Source organism: Oxyura jamaicensis, chromosome 11 (assembly GCF_011077185.1).
Source record: "Oxyura jamaicensis isolate SHBP4307 breed ruddy duck chromosome 11, BPBGC_Ojam_1.0, whole genome shotgun sequence".
In the NCBI taxonomy this organism is placed as follows: Eukaryota; Metazoa; Chordata; class Aves; order Anseriformes; family Anatidae; genus Oxyura; species Oxyura jamaicensis.
The window spans coordinates 7619839-7641592 of NC_048903.1; the positions used below are offsets into that span (position 1 = coordinate 7619839).

At 39.8% G+C, this 21754-nt stretch overlaps 1 protein-coding gene across 1 annotated transcript; it reads right to left on the reverse strand.

Annotated features, from left to right (window-relative positions):
* Positions 1–319: 319 nt before the first annotated feature.
* Positions 320–21063, reverse strand: GPT2 (glutamic--pyruvic transaminase 2). The gene is made up of 11 exons (XM_035336661.1): positions 20415–21063; positions 17134–17223; positions 15501–15609; positions 12257–12390; positions 10005–10248; positions 8580–8659; positions 7891–8027; positions 6991–7165; positions 6015–6170; positions 4858–4970; positions 320–3656 (listed from the first exon to the last, which is right to left on the reverse strand). The coding sequence occupies exons 1-11, from the start codon at positions 20712–20714 to the stop codon at positions 3566–3568; spliced, it is 1629 nt and encodes a 542-aa protein (XP_035192552.1). The 5' UTR covers positions 20715–21063; the 3' UTR covers positions 320–3565.
* Positions 21064–21754: the final 691 nt, after the last annotated feature.

Consider the following 21754-nt stretch of genomic DNA (forward strand, 5'->3'; position numbering starts at 1 on the left):
GGGCAGGCGCTGGGAAGCCGTTTTGTCGAGGAGGAGGGACCTCATGTGAGAGCCGTGGCCTCGTGCTTCGTTATTTTACTGCTTGTTCTGCCGCAAATTATTACGCAAATCCTTACAACTTGTGTAAACTCTGATCGGGTGAACAGAGAAAAATGTAATGGTGTGGAGCGTTAGAGAGGCAAGAATACACACAGTACTGAATGTATCGAAATAGTCAAAGCTATATTCTTAAAAATGTAATTCCTTGTAGAAATGTATGACCTTACATGAATCCAAATAATAATAATAATAAAAAAAAAACACACCAGAGGTTTGAGTATTTTAGGTTTTATACAAGTAATCTAACCTGTATTCTTTATTAATTGAGGACCTGTGTAAAAAGGAATTTAGATAATGTTGTAAAACACTAGGGTTTTCTTCATACAGTGTATACAATTCATGTTGTAAGCTCTCTGAAGTTAGTAGGCTTTTCATATCTTCTTATGACTGGCACAACCTCAGGATCTACTGAACCAGATGGGACAGACTACATCACTCAAACAAAGCTGTAAACTCAGGCTGGTAACTCGCAGTATCATTTCAGATCAGACCAGGTTCTTGTTTGTAAAGCAAACAACCCCACCCCAGTGCCCCCAGATAAATGCCCCCAAGTAAATGCTTCAGCTGCAGAAAACACTCCAATACCTGACACAAACAAGGATAGAGCCAGCTTTTGTTTTAGTGGTGCTGCTATACGCATAAGCAGGACTAGCTTCCCTTTCCCTAAACTGTATTTTCTTTTGAATTACCAAACATCGCTAAAGTCATTCTGAGGTATCACTGCAAAAAAGACAAGATCATCTTGCTTGGTCAGTTTAATCTCATACAAACCATGTAAGAAGACTTAAAAAATAAAAATAATAATTAAAAAAAAATACCAAACAATCCCCTCAACAAACCTTTCAGGCCACAATTATTCAGTCTTGACTGACTGATCCCCTCTATGAAGAAATAAATCTGTTTTGCTTAACTCCTGGTTACAGCTCCTTAAAGACAAATATTTGATTAATTAAGAGTATGTCTAAGATCATCTGTATGTTCAGTTCTGCATTGGTGAGGAATAGTTTTGTGATAACAAGTCCGTCAAATTTCTAATCCATAAATTGGAGCGATGCATAAAGTAACAATTTAATACATGGATTAAAGTAAATACCAGTTTCAACGTGAAGTTAAACGCCTCGTAGTGCAATCCAGGAAATCTTGTTTCAGTAGCATAGGAAATGGAGAACTGTTGCTCTTTCTTCTTTTTTTTTTTTTCTTTTTTTTTTAACATATGCTTTATTATTTGGAAATCTCATACATCTAAAGTACCATTATAAGGAGCACCTGTAGGAAAATCAAACCTAGAAGCATGCACTTGAAAGTAAGGATTGTCTGTTATCAATCAAATATTTCATAGACATTGGAAATAAACCTCCTTTCTTAGCTTTACAGGATTGATCCACAAAATGCACATCTACCTTATCACAGTACATACAAATATTGTGGATGGACAATAGAAATCACCACCCTTCCATATGAGATGCATCAAGAACAAAGTGTTATTTCTTATAATGTCAGAAACATAAAAGGCACCATAATAGAATGTTCAGAAAAAAAAAAAAACTCAGTTTATGCCATTATATTTTGATTTTAAAGTGTAAGAATTGCTGTCCTGACTTGAAACAAAAAGCCTTTGACACCTGTAAAGTATCATTAGAAACTTGTAAACCTTTACATTTTTCCAGAAGTATCAGGTGCAAATGCAAGGCAAATATAAAATCTATCGACTTATTAAATTACAAATACTATCCCAATGAAAAAGCTGTAGTTACAAAAATATAAAAAATATTCTAACTCCCATTGTTAGATTTTAGCTTCAATCTACAAGTTTCAATCTGCAAATCGAAAGCCAGATCTGATTTAGACATTTCTAGAATAGGAAAGCGCTACTTGTCATATTTTTAAATCAACATTCTAACCTCTTACTACAGTTTTGCTTTATAAGTTTGTTTTATTAGTGCATGTTAAGGATGCCAAGGGGAGAGTGCTAACAGATAAAAGCTTGCATTTATCAATGGATAGTAGCAATGTAAGTGTTCCCTGTCTGCTGTCTTCCCAGAAATCATTTCATCCATCACGGATGAAAGTAAATTTCTTTTGTGAAATGTTTTTTCCCCAAGCTTCCATAGTTCCTTTGTGTAGCAGCATGTGATTTTCATTTTTGAACCTGTGTCCACTGGTAGAGGATTGAGAAGTGCTAAGTTTTTTCTCACAAACTTCTGTGAGGAGCAGTGAGGAGTATACCAACTGCCAATGCTACCTCATAGCCTAGTAGCTGCTGTAGCAAGGACAATTATTGTCAACATCTGTCTTCTACGCATAATGGTTTGGCACATCCTTTATCCATATCTTGACTCCCTAGCCCTTCGCTTTAGTATTACCTGGATCAGCATAGGATGCCGAAGCAGCTACAAAGACAGCCTAACAAAGTGCTGGTAGACATTAAAATGGATTTACTTTAATCATTTCATGACTAGATGAAATGGGATATTCTTAATGAATAAACTCCATGGAACGCTGAGCCTAAGCCTGACAAATGTTAATGCTTTTGTGGCTGAATACTGGAAGGAAGCTATGTTTCTTCAGTACTTCACCAGTACTAGCAGGTGTCCGGCTTCCAACTCTAGACAAACTGAAGCCTTCTTTCTCTGTTCAGTGGAACTAGCATGGATTAGTGGAGTAATACAGCTGTACTCCTAGATGATGACTTGATTTAGCTGTGTTTTAATAAGAGTACAACAGTATATGAATAAGAAGCTAATATTCCTCATTATGTTTCAGTTTCATACAAATAGGGTTCGAACAGACACCATATTCACTCCTGTGATTAAAACCGTATATTCACTCAGATTATGCTGTGATGGCAGGATTTCTTTTTAACAGAAGTTCAAAAATATCTACATACATCTGCCAGTGATTCTTATAAATAAGCATGCTGTACCTACACGTTTAATCAGATCCAGAGAACACTTCATACTTAAAAACAAAACAAAACAAAAATGCAGTACCTTGTAGTACCTTGCAGTAGGCTTCTGAATTTTTGTTTAGAATTTTAAGATGGGAATCATATTCCTAGCTAAACAATTGCTCCGAGCATTTCTGTCTTGTAAAAAAACAACAACAACAAAAACACCCCCCAAACCACAGTAGTAGATGTCATGACCAACTCCTTTCCCCAATCTGTTGAGTCAAAAGTTCAAGAATGTAACTTCCAATCAAGGCACAAAATCATTTACTGACTCCTCCTTCCACCGTTCTCTTCTCATTTTCCCCTTCCTCTTAAAAGAAAAAAAAAGTTGGTGTAACAATGTCGTATATTACCAGACATCAAATTCAATCCAGTAAGTTGTAGCTGTATCTGAGATAGGTTCTATCTATTTTGAATTCAGTTTAATTAGATGAACAGCACATTTTCAGCAGATTCTTGTTCATTTCCTGCATTCACCTTGAAGGGGAGGGGATGGAAGAAAAAGCCACAGCAGTTTCATGCATATTTTTCAAGAAACTTTATGTGGAAGTCTTTCATTTTCTCCAGTAGGATCTCCAGCTTTTCTATTGGAGGAAGTATGGTCATTCTGAAAAATAATATTTAGAAGAAAAAAAATATATATCCAACATATAGAACAAACTAATATGTAATCTTGCCACAGATGTTGACTTATCTCAGGGCACTGCTAGTAATGTGTAAATGTTAATATCTGTTTTGATGTGATGCTCTAATTTTCTGCATTTACGCTTTAATGAAATATTAAACGGGAGCAATTAGTTTCCATTGGTTAATGTATAGGAATTAGAGAATTAATTTTTTTTGCTGAGTGATACAAAACATTATCAAGAAGAAAAATCAGTGAGTCAGTTTCCATTTTGTTGGCAGTTATGTCAAATACTTTTTGTTTAGCGTGAAGGGCTGGTGGTTATGAGCAGATGTACGTTTCTATCTGAATTGAGAAATTAAATACAATTAAAACAATGTAACATCCCACACTTCATGTTTAAGTCCCCCTTTTCCTTCAGCATAATCTGAAGATCACATTGAGTTATTGGACTGTATGCAAGAATTACAGAGAAAAAACAAACACATTTTTCCGCACATATACAGGGATGGGCTTGCAATAGCTTTTCCCTGCAGCTGCATGCACCCAGACATCTAACTCAGCTATCTGTACTGCTGAACTAGCATAGCTCATGGTACCCTCTGTTACATTGCTTCAGACCAAACAAGACGAAATTCCATGACAAACTACAGCTATCAGTAGCTTGACTCTAATAAAATGTTGTTTATTGGAAGCAAGAGCAATGGCGTCTATATTCAGTTTTGGTATTAAAAGATTTAGTCCAATTTCTTGTTTCAGTAAACAAAATAATTCAGTGTGCGTAGAGCAGATTTACAGGGGAAGGTACTTCATCTTTCACGTGATTTCTCCATATCAAAACACTGTTTAATTCCCCTCCACCTTTTAATGCCTTAGCCGACTTTAAAGCTTAGAGTATAAGCTACTAATTATTGTTTTTATTTGTGGAGAAGACATTTCAAATGTCAGTGTATAAAAATAGAATAAAGCTATGTCATCAAGCTGGGAAAGCACTGTAAAAACCTGAATAGCTCATCTAGCAGATCAGGTCTGTTCAACCTAGGTGTTCAACCACAGAAAATGTCAGTAGAGTGAGACAACATTAATGTAAATACGATTCCTTATATTTAATCAGAAAATTAAGTATCGGGACGGTACTTAGCTTATTACAGTTCATTTAATTTAAAATCAACAGAAACTGTACCTGAAATGGTAGCTTCCTTCTCTTTGGCCAAATCCACTTCCAGGTACAACACAAATTCCAGTCTCTTCCAGAAGTTTCATGCAATATAACATGTCAGGTGCCATTTTATGAGCCTTTGGAATTAATGAAGTCAAAATATTCCAAATAAATATAACTCACTTCATGACTTTTTTTTTCCTGAAACCTTGTCTTGCATTGTTAGTTTTTATTCTAACTATTACTAAATACATGAAGAACAATTCCTAATTATACAGTTCACAATTAAATAACAGTAGTTCATGGAGGAGCAAGGGTGAAGAACCTACATAAAACACTTGCTTCAGAAGAAAGCTTCTATATAATTTTGTTTTACTCCTTGACTGGCTTGTAGCTTTTTGTCAGAAGTCTCAAAATTGTACATACAAACATCTAAGCTACTGACACTTGACAAAATGAAATTAGAGCTCTGGGTTCCAGTTCTATTAGCAGTTACTATTTTTTCCCTTGAATTATCTGCTGACTAGAAAGTCCCCTGATTAATAACTGTGGAAGTTCTTACATACATGCAGGTTATACACCTTGTCACAGAATCAGCAGAAAGAGCCCTGTTTTGGTCCTCAGCTGCGTAGTTCTAATTCCCTTTCAAAAATGTATGTTACATATTGGCTAACAGAGCTCCAGACAGGAAAAATAAGACTTGTCATTTAGTGATACAGTTGACTGACTCCAATGTGAGAAAAAAAAGAAACTATAGTGCAGAACTAAAATTGGTAAGACAACCTCCCTCCCTCTTTCCCATGCTTGCTGAATGTGGCTTCTTTACACGCTCAGTTGTGCTCAGCTGGTCACAGTCCCAGGAACATAACCTGGCCCGACCTAGCCTGGGCAGGGGCAGCAATCTGGAATGTGCACAGGTCCAGCTACCTGTCTGTCCTGGACTTAATTTATTTAGCACTACCCTCCCTGGTTAGCATTCTCAACCTGCATGTCTTACAAGCATGGAGAAATGCTCTGTTTACTTTTAAGTCAAGGTCACGTTACATTTAAGATCATATATAGCCAATGAAGTACTTTTTTTACATGGGCTTACTCTACCTCTGGAATAAAAGTTCATCACTAAAAGTGGCAGGCACAAGCGTATGAAGGTTAACATGGATTGGGAAAAATGGATGACTGACCTTTGCTTCCTCAATGGCTTTGGCAGGAATAAAGATCCGTGGGAAAGCATACATAGCTCCTTGAAGTGGATTGCAGTGAACTCCTGGTACCTCGTTAAACATGTCTTCTGTCAGTTTTGCTTTTTTGGCAAGATTGTTTAAAACAGACTCCTTCTCCTGTTTAAAAGGAAGGTGTTCAGTCTGACATATTTGTAGTGGCAGTAAAAATGCTAGAGGAAAATAGGGATGCTTCAAGTAGCCTACCCAGAATTAAGCATTTCTAGGACTTTGCTGAGCTTTTAGAACAGGTGATGTTCCTAAATCCAGTCTTACTTTTACAGCCAGCAATGCAAAAAAAAAAAGGCATTAGCAGGATACAACTATTAAGTGGTACAGACAGACAATAACCTGCTTAAACCTCTATCTGCATGCCCTGTTCTTACATTCTTCTTTCTAAGCATCCACCCCTGGCTATTTTCAGAGACCATGTTACCTGAGCCTCTGGTCTGACTCAATACTGTAATTTATTAAGCCATATTTTGTTTCATTTGTACAGGTGAAAAAATATATGTACATTTTAACACAGAATGCCATATAGTTCAGTGTATAGAGGTATTGGATACCTAAGAACAAGGCTGAATTTATAATTCTGTTTGAACTTACATTCTTCTTTGGATTTTAGTAAAAGCAAATATATATATGTATTTTTTTGTTATGCTAAACACAGAAGAAAAGTTGAACTTAGCAGCAGGAGAGGTGATTTGATAATGCCTTCTTAGCTTTTCTTTGGCTCTTAAGCAAAGGAACCATAAAAGGAATAAAGAATATTTTTAAGGTAGATATATTCAGTTAAAATAAAAACAAACAAACAAAAGAACCACACCTGCATAGTTCTGTAAACTGAAGAAAAAAGTCTGGTCTCTATGCATGTTTTGAGTTCACGGTACTCAGGATAGGTTTAGGAAATATACAAAAGAATAAGCATGTTATCACTGACCTTTATGAACTGGGAATACGACTCTTCTCCAGGTATTGGAGGATTTACTACAATATCCATTGCTGCTTGTCCTGAGACTGGAGAACAAATGCGAACAGAAAGCAGCTTAACAAGCTGTCCTTTCATTTCTGGGTGCAAGTTAATGACCTCCATATAACCTCCTCTGTAGCCACATCTATGGAGTGAACAGAAAAGATCAGTTGGCCCCAAGTGTATAAATACTGGAAAAGCAATGAAAATAATTGCAAAAGTGGAAAGACAGTTAAGATCTTGCAATATGTAACATACAGGTGTTGAAACAGCTGCTATAGTGATCGTTTTAGGATGGAACTAAATACCACGCCATTAAGCACTAGTATCCCATACAGGGAAAATAGCGTACATGTGGCTTCCCTGTTGGACAAGTTAACTATTAACATGGACTGTCTTCTCTTCAGAACGAGCACATATGGCCGTCACAGAATGCATTTAATCAGAACATTCTTTTTATTCCATCTCTTCCTCTCCAAAACAACCAAACCCAAACAACTGTAATTTTAAATGTCCTAGTGATTCTTAAGCTGTTCCGCTGGATTTTGGAGAGCCTCTTTTCCTTTATCACAGGTCTGGTTTAGGACTGTAGGATTTCAGCTTTGTGGAACTGAGGCATTTGGTGTCTGAAATAAACACACTCATAATGTTGTACTATTCAGTACATTGGAAACCACAGGGCTAATTCATCACTCTGCTTAAATGTTTGTTTTCTTTTTCTTAACGTTTTTTTAATTAAAATCAATAGAAGACACTGGATTACCTTCAGGTCACTAATGCAAAATGTCTGTCCAAACAGATCAACAGGGAAGATGAAAAATTAAATTAAAAAAATAAAACAAAATAAAAAATAAATGAAAACAGACTTACTCGCCCATGTATCCCTTAGATGTAGAGTGAAAAGAGGCCAGCTCAACATTGTTATAGTACTCAGGTCCCATCTCATACAGAATCTTTTTGAAGGAATGAAACTGGCATCCTTCAGAGTACACATTGTCCTGGTAAACCTGAACAGTCAGAAGACATTAATGTACTCTGTTCCTCCAGCTAAGGATAAAAGATGGCCTTTTAGAGAGCCAGATCTGAACTGAAGAAACAGTTGTAACACTTGAAAACTTAAGCCTTTACACAAGGTTCTTTGTTAAGTAATAGTTACTGTAATGATGTTTTATCTCATGTAGCCATACTTAACAGTTTAGCCTTTGGAAAAACAGTGAACTTCTTTATATAATTTATCCTTTACTTGTTCATTTACATTTATTTTCCTTCTGTTGCTTTCATTTTAAGTGTTCTGAATATCACACAGGTTTTTAGGTCAGTCTCTTCCTCGTCTTTCCTGCTTGTGTCCCCTATGCTTTCTCTCTAGTTGAAATCCAGATCAAGCCGCCTCTCATTAACCCTCCGCTATTTATAATCTTGCATGTTTGTCCATGTCTTTATATGATAACAGAGAATCTGTTCTTTGTACTTAAAATGCACCACTACCACATATGGAACAAAGTGACATTTTTTATGCTTACTCTTAGCTCTGCTTTTGAGGGAACAGAATACACCCTTACCTCATCAGCCAGAAGAAAAAGTTTCTCTTCCCAAGCAAAGTGTATCACATCTTCAATGCACTTTCTGCTTTGTACCTGTCCTATAGTTTGATTTTTAAAGCAAGAAAAATAAAGTTAGTGGAGCATACAGACAAATCTTTCGGTCCAGACCTAGTTAGACAACTACCTTTTCAATAAGATACCCCTCTGTCTCAGAAAAGGGCTGTTGAATTTTAGAATACAATTAACTAAGTCTGAAATCAAGGAACATTTTTGGAGGTGTTATGGTTAAACTTAGTCCATCCCAAACAAAGGAAGCACGAGCGTCAGTAAGTTACTAAGAGTAGTCTGTGTATAAGTGATCATTTGAAATGCTCACATGTGTAATAATTAAACAGGTTATTTCACAATGCAGTTTAAGCACAAGTTTGACAGATAATTGCAAGGAGTTGAATTATTGTGTTCCTGTTTGTGAGCCAAGCCACAGTAATTGACACTGTGCCTTCCTGACTCAAGTAAGATGTATTGACTCAAGCCAACTTTCTGCAGAAGTGAAATGAGCCATGAATATATACACATAGATTTTTACTGCAGTTCACCTGACAAGCAGCAGGAAGACCACTTATGGCTGTTTACACTCATTTAATTTTATTTGTTACCTTCTGTCCCCAAGCCACTAATAGTAATGCAAAATAATGTTAATAAACACTATGCTGATGTGTATAATGATAACTGACAATTGTCTTGTCCTAGTAGTCTCAAATAGGTTGAAACAAATGGATCTTATTTGAAAGTTTGATTTCTTTTAGCTTGGTGAAGGAGTCCTGGTCCTTCTGTATTTATCACACTGTTTAAGGTTCCACTTGATCCCATGGGAGCCTTAGGATTTCTGCAGGAATATTGTTTAGGTAGGAATCTTCCCACTGAGTGTGGAAGACAAAACATTGCCTTGCAGGGTCCAGCTCATGCAAGAATAGCTGCAACTCCACAGCTCAAACGAACCTGGAACAGTGCAAGCTAGTTTCTCACTAAGCAACCTCAACTACGCAAAGAAAGAAATCTTTCCAATAGAGGCAGTGCTTGCCACTCAGTTCAGAGTCATCTGCAGTCATTGCCTTACAGGCATCTTAGAGACAAGATCCTTGATACAGACCAAAAGTGACTGAAAGTCATTCCACAAGACTGTAGGAGTTAAATGGAAGCAACGACTTCAGATGTGATGCAGTGAAGTGAACCTGCTCCCTTCTCTCTCCCCAAGTTGCTGGAATTCCACGATACAGAAAAGAAATTTCTGAAAGTATGCTGTACGATCCTACATAAAGAACTGATCTCTAGAACTCAGCTTTAAATATTTGATGTATTTTGGATTTGCCTGCAATGTCAAATGAATGAAAGAGAAAAAATATGTATTAGAAAAAACATCAATACGGCAAAGCCACTACAGACCTGTGGGATTTCCTGGGTTGATGATGCAGAGGACTTTTGGATGGCAATATGCCTTAGCTTCATTCAAGGAGCGGCGAAGTTCATTCACATCTAGAGACCAGCAATTTTCTTCATCCAAATAGTAGTTCACCTGGATGGCACCTAGTTCAGATATGGCTGCTGAATATAAGGGATATTGTGGTATAGGGATCATCACTCCTGTTCGGGACTTTCCACCTCCTGAGACCAGGATCTTTAAAATTGTCTGGGTAAAAAGTAGAAATTTAAAAAGTCATAAGTCAGAATTAATAGTATACTCTAGAATATGTTGTTGATCTTTCTTCTTAAAAGAATCTAGAGTTAAGATAGATTCTAAAAGCTGACGGTCATTTTCTTACATCAAAGAGTATTTATTTTTTTCAAGTTAAGTTACTGACTGGGTAAGGATGGTCTAACTGAGCTTCGGAGAACTCCTCTGCATGTCACAGCTCCTGAAGATGATGTCTGATCAACTTAAAAATCTAGAAAAAAAAAAAATCTGAGCTCAAGGCTAGAGGGGAAGTTGGAAAAAGGAATATCAAGATCATGAGTATATGTTTGGTTTTTACTGTGCCCAATTACAGTTATAAGCAAAGAAGCCTCAGCTAGTTATTGCTCATTGCCTTCCACTCGTATTGTCCCAGTGAACACAAGAGGCCAAGAAAAAAAAACAGAAATTAGCACTGGGGCACATGGAGGTTCTCCTTTGTAATGGAGAGACCTGTTTCAGATTAGGAGCAACAGTGGCCAGGTGGCACCAAAGCTAGAGACTGGCATTACGCTTTCATGTTCAAGAAATACAAGAGCAAAAGTCTGCATATCTTAGGATGGAAATCTTATGCATTATATGTAATTTGTGCCCAGAAAACACAGGCAGAAATGTAATGCTTGTGCTAGGATAAGTCCAGAGGATTTACCTGTTCCCAACAGCTGTGTGTCTGTGTAGGCTTTTTATGTGTGAATTAGTTAAAAGAGTACATTTCATGTGGGCAGGGGAAAGATTTCTTGCCTTTAGAATCAAAGGAGAACTGAAGTACAGGTACAACCAGAGCAGGCATCCTTACCAACATGTAATTATAGTGTAAAAGCAGAAATAGCTCTTCAGATATAACAGCAGTACCCTTTAAGTTTCCCAAGGTTCTGGAACAAAATCTGCCTTTCTGCGCCTTTCATCATGTACTCATTCAGTTGCTAAGCTAATGATTTATAATCAACATCATTTTGTACCTACCACTAGTTTGAAAATACCAAGCATCCAACAAGTGTAATCAGGAATTAAATGCAAAATTTAAAATAAGGTCTTTAATACTCTGTGTCCCCCAGGTTATGGAACAATAGTTGTTCTATCCTTGGAAGTTCCAAATAACGAGACTCTGTACTGCTGGCATTTTACCAATGGCAAAATGAAATAAGCACGGTACAGATTTGATGCGCTATGCTGCCATTCCTGACAAGCTGCCAGTATAACACTTGGCATCGGAAACTCTGGAAAGCCAATTCTCTGAAGTCATGTGGAGAGCTGTTTATGTCCGAACATTGCCGTTCTGAACTCTGCCACTAGATGTCATTTAAAAACAACAACAGCAAACTTTAACAAACAAGTCTGCCTTAAAAAAATAAAAATAAATAAATAAGGCAAAAAATTATTGGTTGATGTAATATCAGCAAATGTGCCTGTGTAAAGTAAAAAATCTAACAGAGGCAGTTATTCCTCTCTTAACTGATTACCATCTTTGAACCTTGGCTGAAGCCAAAACCTAAAGTTTCTCCCAAATAAGATAGCTATTGAAATGGATCTTTGAGATTTTCACTGGCATTAATCTGCACTAGAAGAGAGTTTATTAGGAAGAACAGTTCCCAGGACTTCTCACCTCTTTGCCAAGGATTGATACCTGTAGTGTTTAATGCATTTTAACTACGGAGGACATCATTCAGTCTTAGTGGTCTGTCTCCTGTATTTATATTGTAGTACGTGTGTAGCTTACACTGCCTATACAAAAGGTACCGGTCAATATATATTAAGAGGGCCTGTTTCTTAGCTGGCACCTTATGAGGACCTTAAGTCCTCATAATTGGGTGTATTTGTTATTAATTCAGTGTGACTTTCTGTATCTATTAAATCAAACTCACAGGAGTTTGTGAGACCAGATGTTCAACAGAGATCTGTATTTCTGAAGGTAACCAATGACTTATAATTTATACCAGGAAGAGGCGGGTTTGATTTTAACACTTACAGCAATGCCATCACTTGCCCCAGTGGTAAGATATATGTTATCTGGATCTGCAGGAACTCCTCCATCTCTTCTTTCAATATATGAAGCAACATCTTCACGGATGCAATTTATACCTTGACTGGCACTGTAAGCTCCTGTGAAAAAGAGAATGAGATGAGAGTTGAGTACAATGATCTGCTGTTCGCTAGAACTCCTGAGCTGGTGGTGTATGAAGTTTTTAAATACGAGGGCTTTGGATCCCTGGGATCCAAAGAGCGTGAAAGGGAGTTGGACTGTTGATAGAGCAAAAGCATTAATTTGGGATGAGACAAATACAATAAGTATCACTAACATACAAAAATAATCAACTGCATTGATAAAAAGTAGGCTTTAAAGGCTACTTCGCAAACTGGGTCAGCAATCCCATTTTTACTTTCTCCCAGTTGCTTTCATTTTGCTGAAAGCCATTTCAGGTCAGTCACAATTATTTAAGTAATGGGAACAAGGAAGAGAGGTGGCATGTGCAATAGGAGAGAAAATAACTTACAAAATTCATGACAAAAAATAGGATTTTCATTTGCAATATGAAAAGAACATGAAACCATTTCTTCACAGTCTGAAAAGCAAAAAAATCCTGAACTGCATCCCTCTTCCTCCACAGCATCTCCCTCAACCGTTTTGCAGTTACCTGTAGCAGAAACATCTAGTATCACACTCGTACACAAGGCTTGTGAAGTTTACAGAGCACAACTAATAATCTTAAAGTAAGATTTTAGATGCTGTGTGCATCAGTGCTGAGCAGGTGCAACGAGTAAACAGTAAAAATAAGTCTAAGCCTAAGCAAGGAATGGATTCAAGCTCTGAAGCCTAAGACTGATGGATGGTGAAGTGACTAGTGTACATTTAGTTTAGAACACTGTCATGAAGCTGCAGGGTCTTCTCTGCCTTTTGGGTGGAGTGGAATAATTGTGCCTGACTTAACTCTCATCGCTCAGTTATATCCTAGAAGTCAGACTAATAATACTTCTGTAGGGTTTTGCTAAATGAATGTTCATTAGAAGTGAGGTTATTTTAGCTCATACCCAGAAGTCAAGTAATTCATATTAATTTTGCAATTAATAGACTTAAGTAGGCCAATATAGATGCAAATACACTACTTCAAATAGCTTAAACATATATAGATAGCAAAGTCACTTCTGTGTTGAACTGAAAAATGTTTTAGAGGTAAAGTTATTTGGAACACAGCACTTAAAGCTACGTAGAAGGATCAGTTTTTGACTTCCGATTTTTCCCAAGAAAGCAAATTCCTCCGTCTCGGCCACAGAGACCAGCAACAGGTTTTCAAAGTGTCAGTGAAGTGCTGGGAGCCAGTGCCACGCAGCTGCACATTGTCTCACCTCAGGCTGCGTATTTACAGAGCGTTGTACGGAGGCTGACGGGCAACTGAGGCCGAGAGCAGGGGCTGATATATGGTACTGAAGACAGGGGTGGAGAGGAAGTGTAAACCAGTGGAGCAGATCAATAAGGTCTACAGTGTTCTTGGTTTTAGGGAATTCAGAGGGACAGATGTTCTTGGTACATACCATAGCAGGGAAAAAAAATCATCCAAGACTGCAGTTTCTGACTTACAGAACTTACATTTATCCACTGAAATTACAAGGGTGCATTCAGAATGTTGCAAATGTTTCAAGCCTACTTCTGTGCCTACTAAGCTAATGCAAATTACTTGAAATACGTGATGATCTGCTGAAAGAGAGATTTTGTACAGAATCACACATTTCTGAAATATCGTACAAGGCTGAATTCCATTCTGCTTACTCCAAAAGCGTGGGACCAAGACTCAGCATTCTGAGAGCTCTTATTATACCCCTAAACTTGAAAATCACCACCAAAAATGATTGATGAAAAATTTGGTTATATCCCCAGTAACTTTAATGGCAACTAGTATTGTGTTGATGAGTTTGTTCCTGAGTAAGCCAGGAAAGGATTTCATGGAGTCAGAGTAATTTCTCCGTTTTGGTAATTGTATTTTTTATGTTCTCTGTATAGAAACAAAACCAGTGCAAAAAAGGTAAGGATAGAATCCATTCTATATTAGGCAGTGTTGTTAGGAATGGTCTAAGGCTGCAATACTGCTAATATAACCCCTAATTAGGTTTTGTTTATTTTATTAAGTTTCACATTACCTACTCAAAAAGTATGCCAGAGCAAATAGCCACTGCAATCACAAAGATTAAGAAATATGCCAGTTAATCTCAGATGTACTCTGAAATGTCACTGTTCACTGGTTTTTGTACCTGAAAAAAGGCAGTTTAGTGTGCCAGACTCTTTGCTCTACCCTGTAGCTGAAACACTGTCTTCACAGTAGGATTTCTAGTGACATTTCCCAGATACAAGTAGACATCACAGCTGATAGAGGAGAAGCAATTTGTCCCTTCCATTTTCTCTCTGCTGAATTTGCAATGTTTGTACTTATTTGTGTGTAGATTATATTTATACTCTTGCGGGAGTGCTGGTTGAAGAACAGAGTTCTTTAGTTCTTTTGGAGGTTATTTTGCCTTGGAGAAATGGGGCTCTGATATCTTCAGTTGGAACTATCTGGGCTAAATAAAAAGCTACCATGTTCTGAGTATGCACTTCTCTCTTTGCAGAGCGTTATCACCTTGGTATGTGTGTTTCAGATACCCCAGTTCATATCCTGGCAAACATATTTGTGCAGTTGGTTCAAAATGAAGGTACAGGACTGTGAACTGGATCAGCTGAGATGACATAAAGTTTGTTGATCCCATCACTATAGAGACTGTATACTTCATGGCAGGGAGAGGAAACATCTAGAGTTGATAAAATTGTGAACAGCCTAGGTTCAAGCAGGAGACATAGCTGTCAGTCCAGGACTAACAGATGTCAGAAGAACAGTAACAATGCCTAACAAACACTTTTATAGAAATAGCACTCTGTGACACTTTTCTGATACAAAAAAACTCAGCATTATGTTTATGGTTATGCCTAGAAAGTGCTGTGGTGAGGACCCTGTGACTGCATAATCTTCATCTTGCCCTCTTCTGTGACAAGTCTTGTAAGAAATTGCACCATTACTGCTTATCAGTGGGCCACACTGGATTCTCCTCCTATCACTTTGCCCTAGGCCATCTCCCATTTGACTTGTAATCATATAGAACAAGATTAGGAAATTTCAGTACTGCACATATCGGAACTACCTTAGTTGATTCTATTGCACATAAGAGCAACTGAAACAGACGCTTACCTAAGCTGTTGCCTCCACAACCCTGCAAGATCCGTCTGGCTCGCTTTTTTGCATCTTCTGGAAAACTTGGGCTGTCCAGCAGGTTTGGGTATGTGCACAATGCCACTACCTAGAGTGCCGAGAAAGCTGTAAATTTGCCACTGCTCAATGGTTATTTCAAGTTGGTAACGTTACTGTTAACTTTCCTTGGACATGAAGATCACAACTTACATTTTAAAGCTAATTTAAAACAAAGGTTGTTGATGAAGGGTTTGCAGTTGTTTCTTTAAGGGTAGTGCTTATAGAAGTGAAGAATCTTATCAGGTTCCAACTTCTGCTACTAAAAACAGTTATAGAAGTATTAACTATTTGAATTACAGATGGGAAAGACTGGAGTCAAAGTGAGCTATGCATAGTGCAAACACAGCAAAGGAGTTAATTATTCAGAAGAGGAAGTCTCTAAATAGCTCTGTCCTCCACTCTTTGTGTATTACTAGCCCACTTTATTGACAAGAAATAAAGATTTTAAATATGGACCAGAACTGAAAAATGTGATCAGAGTTTTTAAGTCCCAATTTCATGTTCTATAATCCTTCCCCAAAATAACTTATAGTTATTAACAATATGAAGTTGTGAGAAATAATTAAAAAAGAAGTGGTGGTGTAGAACATAGTAAAAGTAGAAACAAGACCTAGCAGAATTCAATTTTTGAAGAAATGTAAGAAAGAATCTAGAGGCCTTGCTTGAGATCAGCTTTGATTTGCTCCGGTCTCTCTCACTTTTACGTTCACATGTTGTAATATGCATTGGCTGTTGTCATCTTGTGGGCAGGTAACTGAAGAATTAAACTGTGTGCACATACAGTCATGGGGAAAAAGGATTTCCCATTTACCCACTATTTTGTCTAGTAATATTGGATCTGAGTTAATTTGAAAGAAGCTCTGCTTTTTCTAGCTTGTGGATGGAGTTTGTTGTATAGCTCAGTTTTATAATCTTAGCACGTGGACCCCTAGATTGATATGGCTTCAGTTTGGCCTCTGAAATTCTCTGAATTTATAGTATTACAGGCTCATGATTTTATGTGTGTGTGTAAGGGATGTTCAGAAACTATTTTTACTTGTAAGCTTTTTATTTAAAGAGCATAAAAATACTTTTATTAAATAGCATAGTAATATAAAATTTGAGTAGTATAAAAATAGTAGTTATTGAAATAGCATAGTAGGTGGTGGGTTTTTTTCCCCAGCATACTGCTGCAAAATCAGGAGCAGTACAACTAGTTGCACCCAACTGCAAGCAGATCTTTAAGTATACTGTCAGATGAAGAAAAGCATTTAAAGCATTTGTTTTTTTCCTTAAGAACAACCACTTTCTTTTCTGAAGTGCATTACTGATAACAAATGCGCTGAATGATAATATAGAAGTGTCAGGAGAAAGGATGGATGGGGAATGATCTCAAAAGGAAGGACAGCTACTGTGTTAGTTATAGGACTTCTAGCAGAAATCCAAACTTGTCATTCTTTATCAAAGGCTTTCAAGTATAAATGCATGTAAGGAATCATTAATATTAATTTAAAAAGTCATTTAAGTCAACATGTTAAGGTATTCTTCATAATCTAATCAAAAAAGCAAAAATAATATTTTATTATATTCTTACCTGACGAAGGAAGGTGATTGGCCTCTGTCCCATTGCATGTGCATCTCCAATGTTGGCTTTAATTACTTCAGTAAAAGGTTTTTTGATTCCCTGGAAGGAGATAATTCACAATGGGCTGTTAGGGCTGAAACAGATGATAAAGAATTCTTTTTTGTCATATGGCTGTAAGTAAACAGTGCATAATCTCAGAAAAGACAGAAGTTTAAAGCTTAATGCATTTTTTTACAATAGTGGACCATAAATGCTTTATAGAAATGATGCTGTGACAGTTTTAAATGACTGATAGGCCGTTTGTTGTTGTTGTTAAAGTGTTTGTTCATTTTTCTGCTAGCTAGCTGCAAGTGAGAGATTGACTTGTGAGGTAGAAAAGCTGAAAGGAAGGCTTTCTGAACTGCCAGCATTAGAACAACTTGTTTGATACACCTGAGGGCAGGAGGGATAAGTCAAGAAGCTAAAAAGATTTGAGAATATTTGAAAAATCCAACAACAGGAACTTCGAAACCCTTAGTTCTTATTAGAATTTGCTTATAAACTGCTTGCTTATTTATTTTCTGACTATTTACATTAAATATGCATTATGTTATGTCCCCTACTTTACCATATACAGATGTTTCATCATAAGGCACTGTGTGATAGATAGCAAAAGTGCTAAACAATCACCATGAATACTAAAACGCTTCTTAATTTCTGAAATCTGACCAGACAGCTGTTTTACCAGTGAGAAATTGAATAGGTCAAGAGAACAGAGGGAAAACAATTGCAGAATGTTGGTCAGCCATCACAGCTCTTCAAAATGACAATAAAAAAGGGGAAAAATGGTCAGCAACTGCCTGGTAGAAAAAACACCATTGATTTAAATAAGAAAGATTAAAACTGAAAGTAAAGGCAAACATAAAGACTAAATGAGCAAGGCAAGAGCAATTTTGTAGCTTTTCTAGTGTATATTTGGGTATGAGAAATGGTAGGGAAGCCTTCAAACCATGACAGGATTTTCATGCAGACTAATGAGCTGCAAATTTATGCTGACTATGTGTTGGACTTCAGTGACAGATCAGAACCCAGATATGCAAAGATAACAATGACCAAAATATTAGAATTCACCAGGGTTACAAATTCCAAGGTATGCCAAAATTTGGAGGCTTACAGCTGCATAGTGTGGCTAACAGCTTCTTCTAGATAACGTGGTTCTAATTCTCTCTGCAGATCCAGTTCAAGGCATATATAACTGAGAGCATTTAGTTCTTTGTTTAGTTTTTGTTTTCATTTGCAATTAAATAGGTGGTTGGAAATGGCATTAAGACAAGACAGTTGAACTTACATGATCCTGACTTAGCAGGGTCAAAGCATTTTACATGGCCTTAAATTTGGCAGGAATTGAAAAGTGGTTCACTTAAAATAATTGAAAGTGACTCATTGATTACATCAAGTCATTTGCTTTTATGTTTGCTGATATAAACGAGTGCCTAAATAAGAGCTGCATTTCAATCTTAAATTACAAACTAGGAACAGAGATTCCAGATAAAGATTACAGATATCTGAGGCTGAAGTGCAGTGTTTTCTGAGTAATGCAAATGGTTAGAAATAGGTTTTCTTCAAACTATGAGGGTCCACTGATAGCACAACATTGTTTCACTCTCATTTACTAATAAGAAGGTAAAGAAGAATAAGAAACATATAGAAGGAGAATGAATTCAGTCTGAATGACATTAAGATTCCTGCACATCTTGGTTGTGTTTGGTTTTTATTATGGTAGACAGAGTCTGGCTCACTAGAGTTGCACACTAATACAAATGTGTTAAAGAATAAGGGATGGTACTTTCTTTGCCCTGAGTTAGGGTATTGTCTAAAAAAGCATAGCAGTTCTCAGCAATAAGCAGATATTTTTTTTTCCCCACCAGATTAAAAACAGAACAAGCAAAAGCCCTAACACATAAATTTAGTACGAGCCAAACCAGATGGGTTTTGCACACAAATACTATTGTGGTCTTTCACAGCAACACGCTCCTCCTTCCCTGCCAACAGGTACTTGTTTTCGTTTGCTTTAGTCATCTTAGAACATAGTCATGTGTCTACGAACACTGTGTGCCATTGAAAATATTCCATGGGACTGGTTCAAGAAGAAGGCTTTTAAATGGAAAATGCCACGTAAGCAGACACAAAGCTGGCGTAACAATCTTTTAATAAAGCAATTGGCAATTACTTGCCCTTGTATCTTTTAAAAAGTGCCCAGAAGATTTTTCTCTCTGCCAATGACTCAGCTGGTAGTTGAAGAAAGCAAGGGAGCTGGGAGGAGTTAGTGAGGACTGCTGTGTATCTGTTTTGTCAAGTAATATCTCCTGCTCTGCGATGGTAACTTGAAAACAAACATGCCCAGTGAGAACACTGGAAGGTTTTGTTCTCTGTTCCTGGCAAATGCACCTCTTTGAGAATCCGGTTGCATGAAGCGGCAATGACACCTTCATAAACAGGTCCTTGGACAAAAATCAAAGCACGTGTTTTGAAATAGAACCTTTATCGCCACTTCGAAAGTTTGGGGTAGAATTCTAAAAGGGAAGCTATTTTGAACAGCTCTGATTGAAATGATTGGGTTAGATATACACAAGTAATTGATGAACATAATACGCAGTCAGCTGAAAGCGTACGTGGCCTTCTAAGATGAGGGTAGCCAAGTAACACAAAGAGCAAAGCCTTAAAATAATCTCTCTAGCATTCCTGCGGCACTGTTTCTGTACAAAACGTGTGCTAGTCAAATTCTTCGGGGTAATAACAACATTGGCAAAGCTCGTTAAAGCGGTGAAGGTAGGAATATCTGAACTCCTAGCAGTAACCGTGCCAGATGCTTTATTCAAAACAGAAATCGGTCCTCACGGTGACAAGGGAAGCTGTGAACAGCAAAAAGCCTCACTTGCATTGCTAAGCTATTCCCCAACCTTACCCCCCCCACGTTATTAAGTCGTAAATTGAGAAATAAGAGAAAAACACGCAGAACACGCTGGAAGCACTGCCACATTTGGATGCTTCATCAGCACCCAGCAGCTTCATCAGCATCCGGGCGGGGTGCGGGGGTCGGGCAGGGGCAGGAAAAGCTCCCAGCGGCTCGCTGCCGGCCGGGGCGCTGCTCGGCACCGGGGCTCGCTGCGGGGAGGGCGGCCCCGGCCCCGGCGAGCCCCCCGGCGCCCCAATCAGCGGCGGCGGCGGCGGAGGAGTGCCCCGGGGGCCGGGCAGGGCCGGACCGGCGGCGGGGCCGCCGGGGAGACCGCGCATCGCCGCCCCCGCCTCACCTTGCGCAGCTCCTTCTCGATCTCGCCGGCCTTGAGGACGATGGGGCCCCGCACCGCGTACTCCACCGCCTTCACGTAGGGGTTCATGGACTCCAGCGTCAGGATCTTCTCCCTGCTCGCCTTCTCGTTGAGCTTCACCGCGGAGGCCTCGGCGGCGCTGCTCCAGCTCGCCGCGCCCTCCCGAGCCGGCTGCGGGAGCCGGGGACGCCGCTCCCCGCCGCCGCTCCCGCGGGGTCCCGGCCCCCCGCCGCCGCCGGGCCGGGCCGGGCCGCGCCGGGCAGCCGAGAGGAGCCGCAGCATCGTTCCGCCGGGCCGCTCCCGAGGCTCCCGAGCGGCGTTGTCACCGCGGATCCCCGCGGCCCCGCGGCCCTCGTCGAGGCGAGGGATGCGGGCGCGCTCAGCCCTGCCCCGTCCCGCTCCCGAGCCTACCCGCAGGCGGTGCGAGCGGTGCTGCGGCGCGGCGCTGCCACCAGAGCGGCAACACGGCCCAGCATTGCATCAGATGCCGCCGCGGAGCCCCGGCCCCGGCAGGAGGGCCCCGCCAGGCTGCCGGGCACGGCCAGCCATCCTCCGAGCCGCCGGCAGCCCCCTGCCCGCCTCCCCCCCCCTCCCCCGAACCCCGCGGCGAGCCGAGATGGGCAGCGGCCCGGCGAGGGAGGCGGTGCTGCCGGGCGGGCTTTGTAGTTCCTGCAGCCCCGGGCTGCGCCTGCCCACAGCATCAGGTGATGGGCAGGGAGCTGCCGCACCCACAGCGCCACCGGTCCCCAGACCGCTGCTGCAGCGGGCGATGCGCTTTGGTGGGGACGGCGGTGGCGGTGGTGGTCGTGGTGGTGATGGTGATGGTGGTGGTGGTGGTTGTCTTTGTCCGGGGCTGGTTTTCTGCTCACCTGCCCGTCCGTGCCCTTGGATGCGCGGCAGAGGCTCGATGTGCGCCCTGGGGATGTCACAGCCCCTTTGCTGCCCCCTGCCCAAGCAGAACCTCTGGCCGAGGTTTCCTGCCCGCAGGCACAAGTTGGTCTCCATCACAGCATCCTCGTTGTTTCCATGTGATGGAAATGGTCCTCTCACTCGGGTTCTGTTCTGTTTCCGTAGCAAATGGCTGGAGGTCTGCCATCAAATGCGGTGGCAGCAGAGTTTGGGGGATGGAGGGGCAGCTGCTCTCTCCTCGCCACCCGTGGGGAGGAGAAGGCCCGTCTCACCTGAACTTGGTGCCCTGAAGGGGCGCCTTGTTTGTGCTCAGAGAGTGGAATAAGGGATCATTCACTCAGGAATATTCCTATGACCTGATGTTACCTCCCTGAGTAAGAGCCTAGCCTGGAAATTGGGCTTCTTTCTGAATT

Coding starts and splice junctions, on each gene's coding strand:
- GPT2 (XM_035336661.1), bottom strand. CDS start 20,714: ATGCTGCGGCTCCTCTCGGCTGCCCGGCGCGGCCCGGCCCGGCCCGGC. Junction 7,166..7,890: donor TCTAAGGGATACATGGGCGA/GTAAGTCTGTTT, acceptor TTCACTCCATAG/ATGTGGCTACAGAGGAGGTT. Junction 3,657..4,857: donor GAAGGAAGCTACCATTTCAG/GTACAGTTTCTG, acceptor ATTATTTTTCAG/AATGACCATACTTCCTCCAA.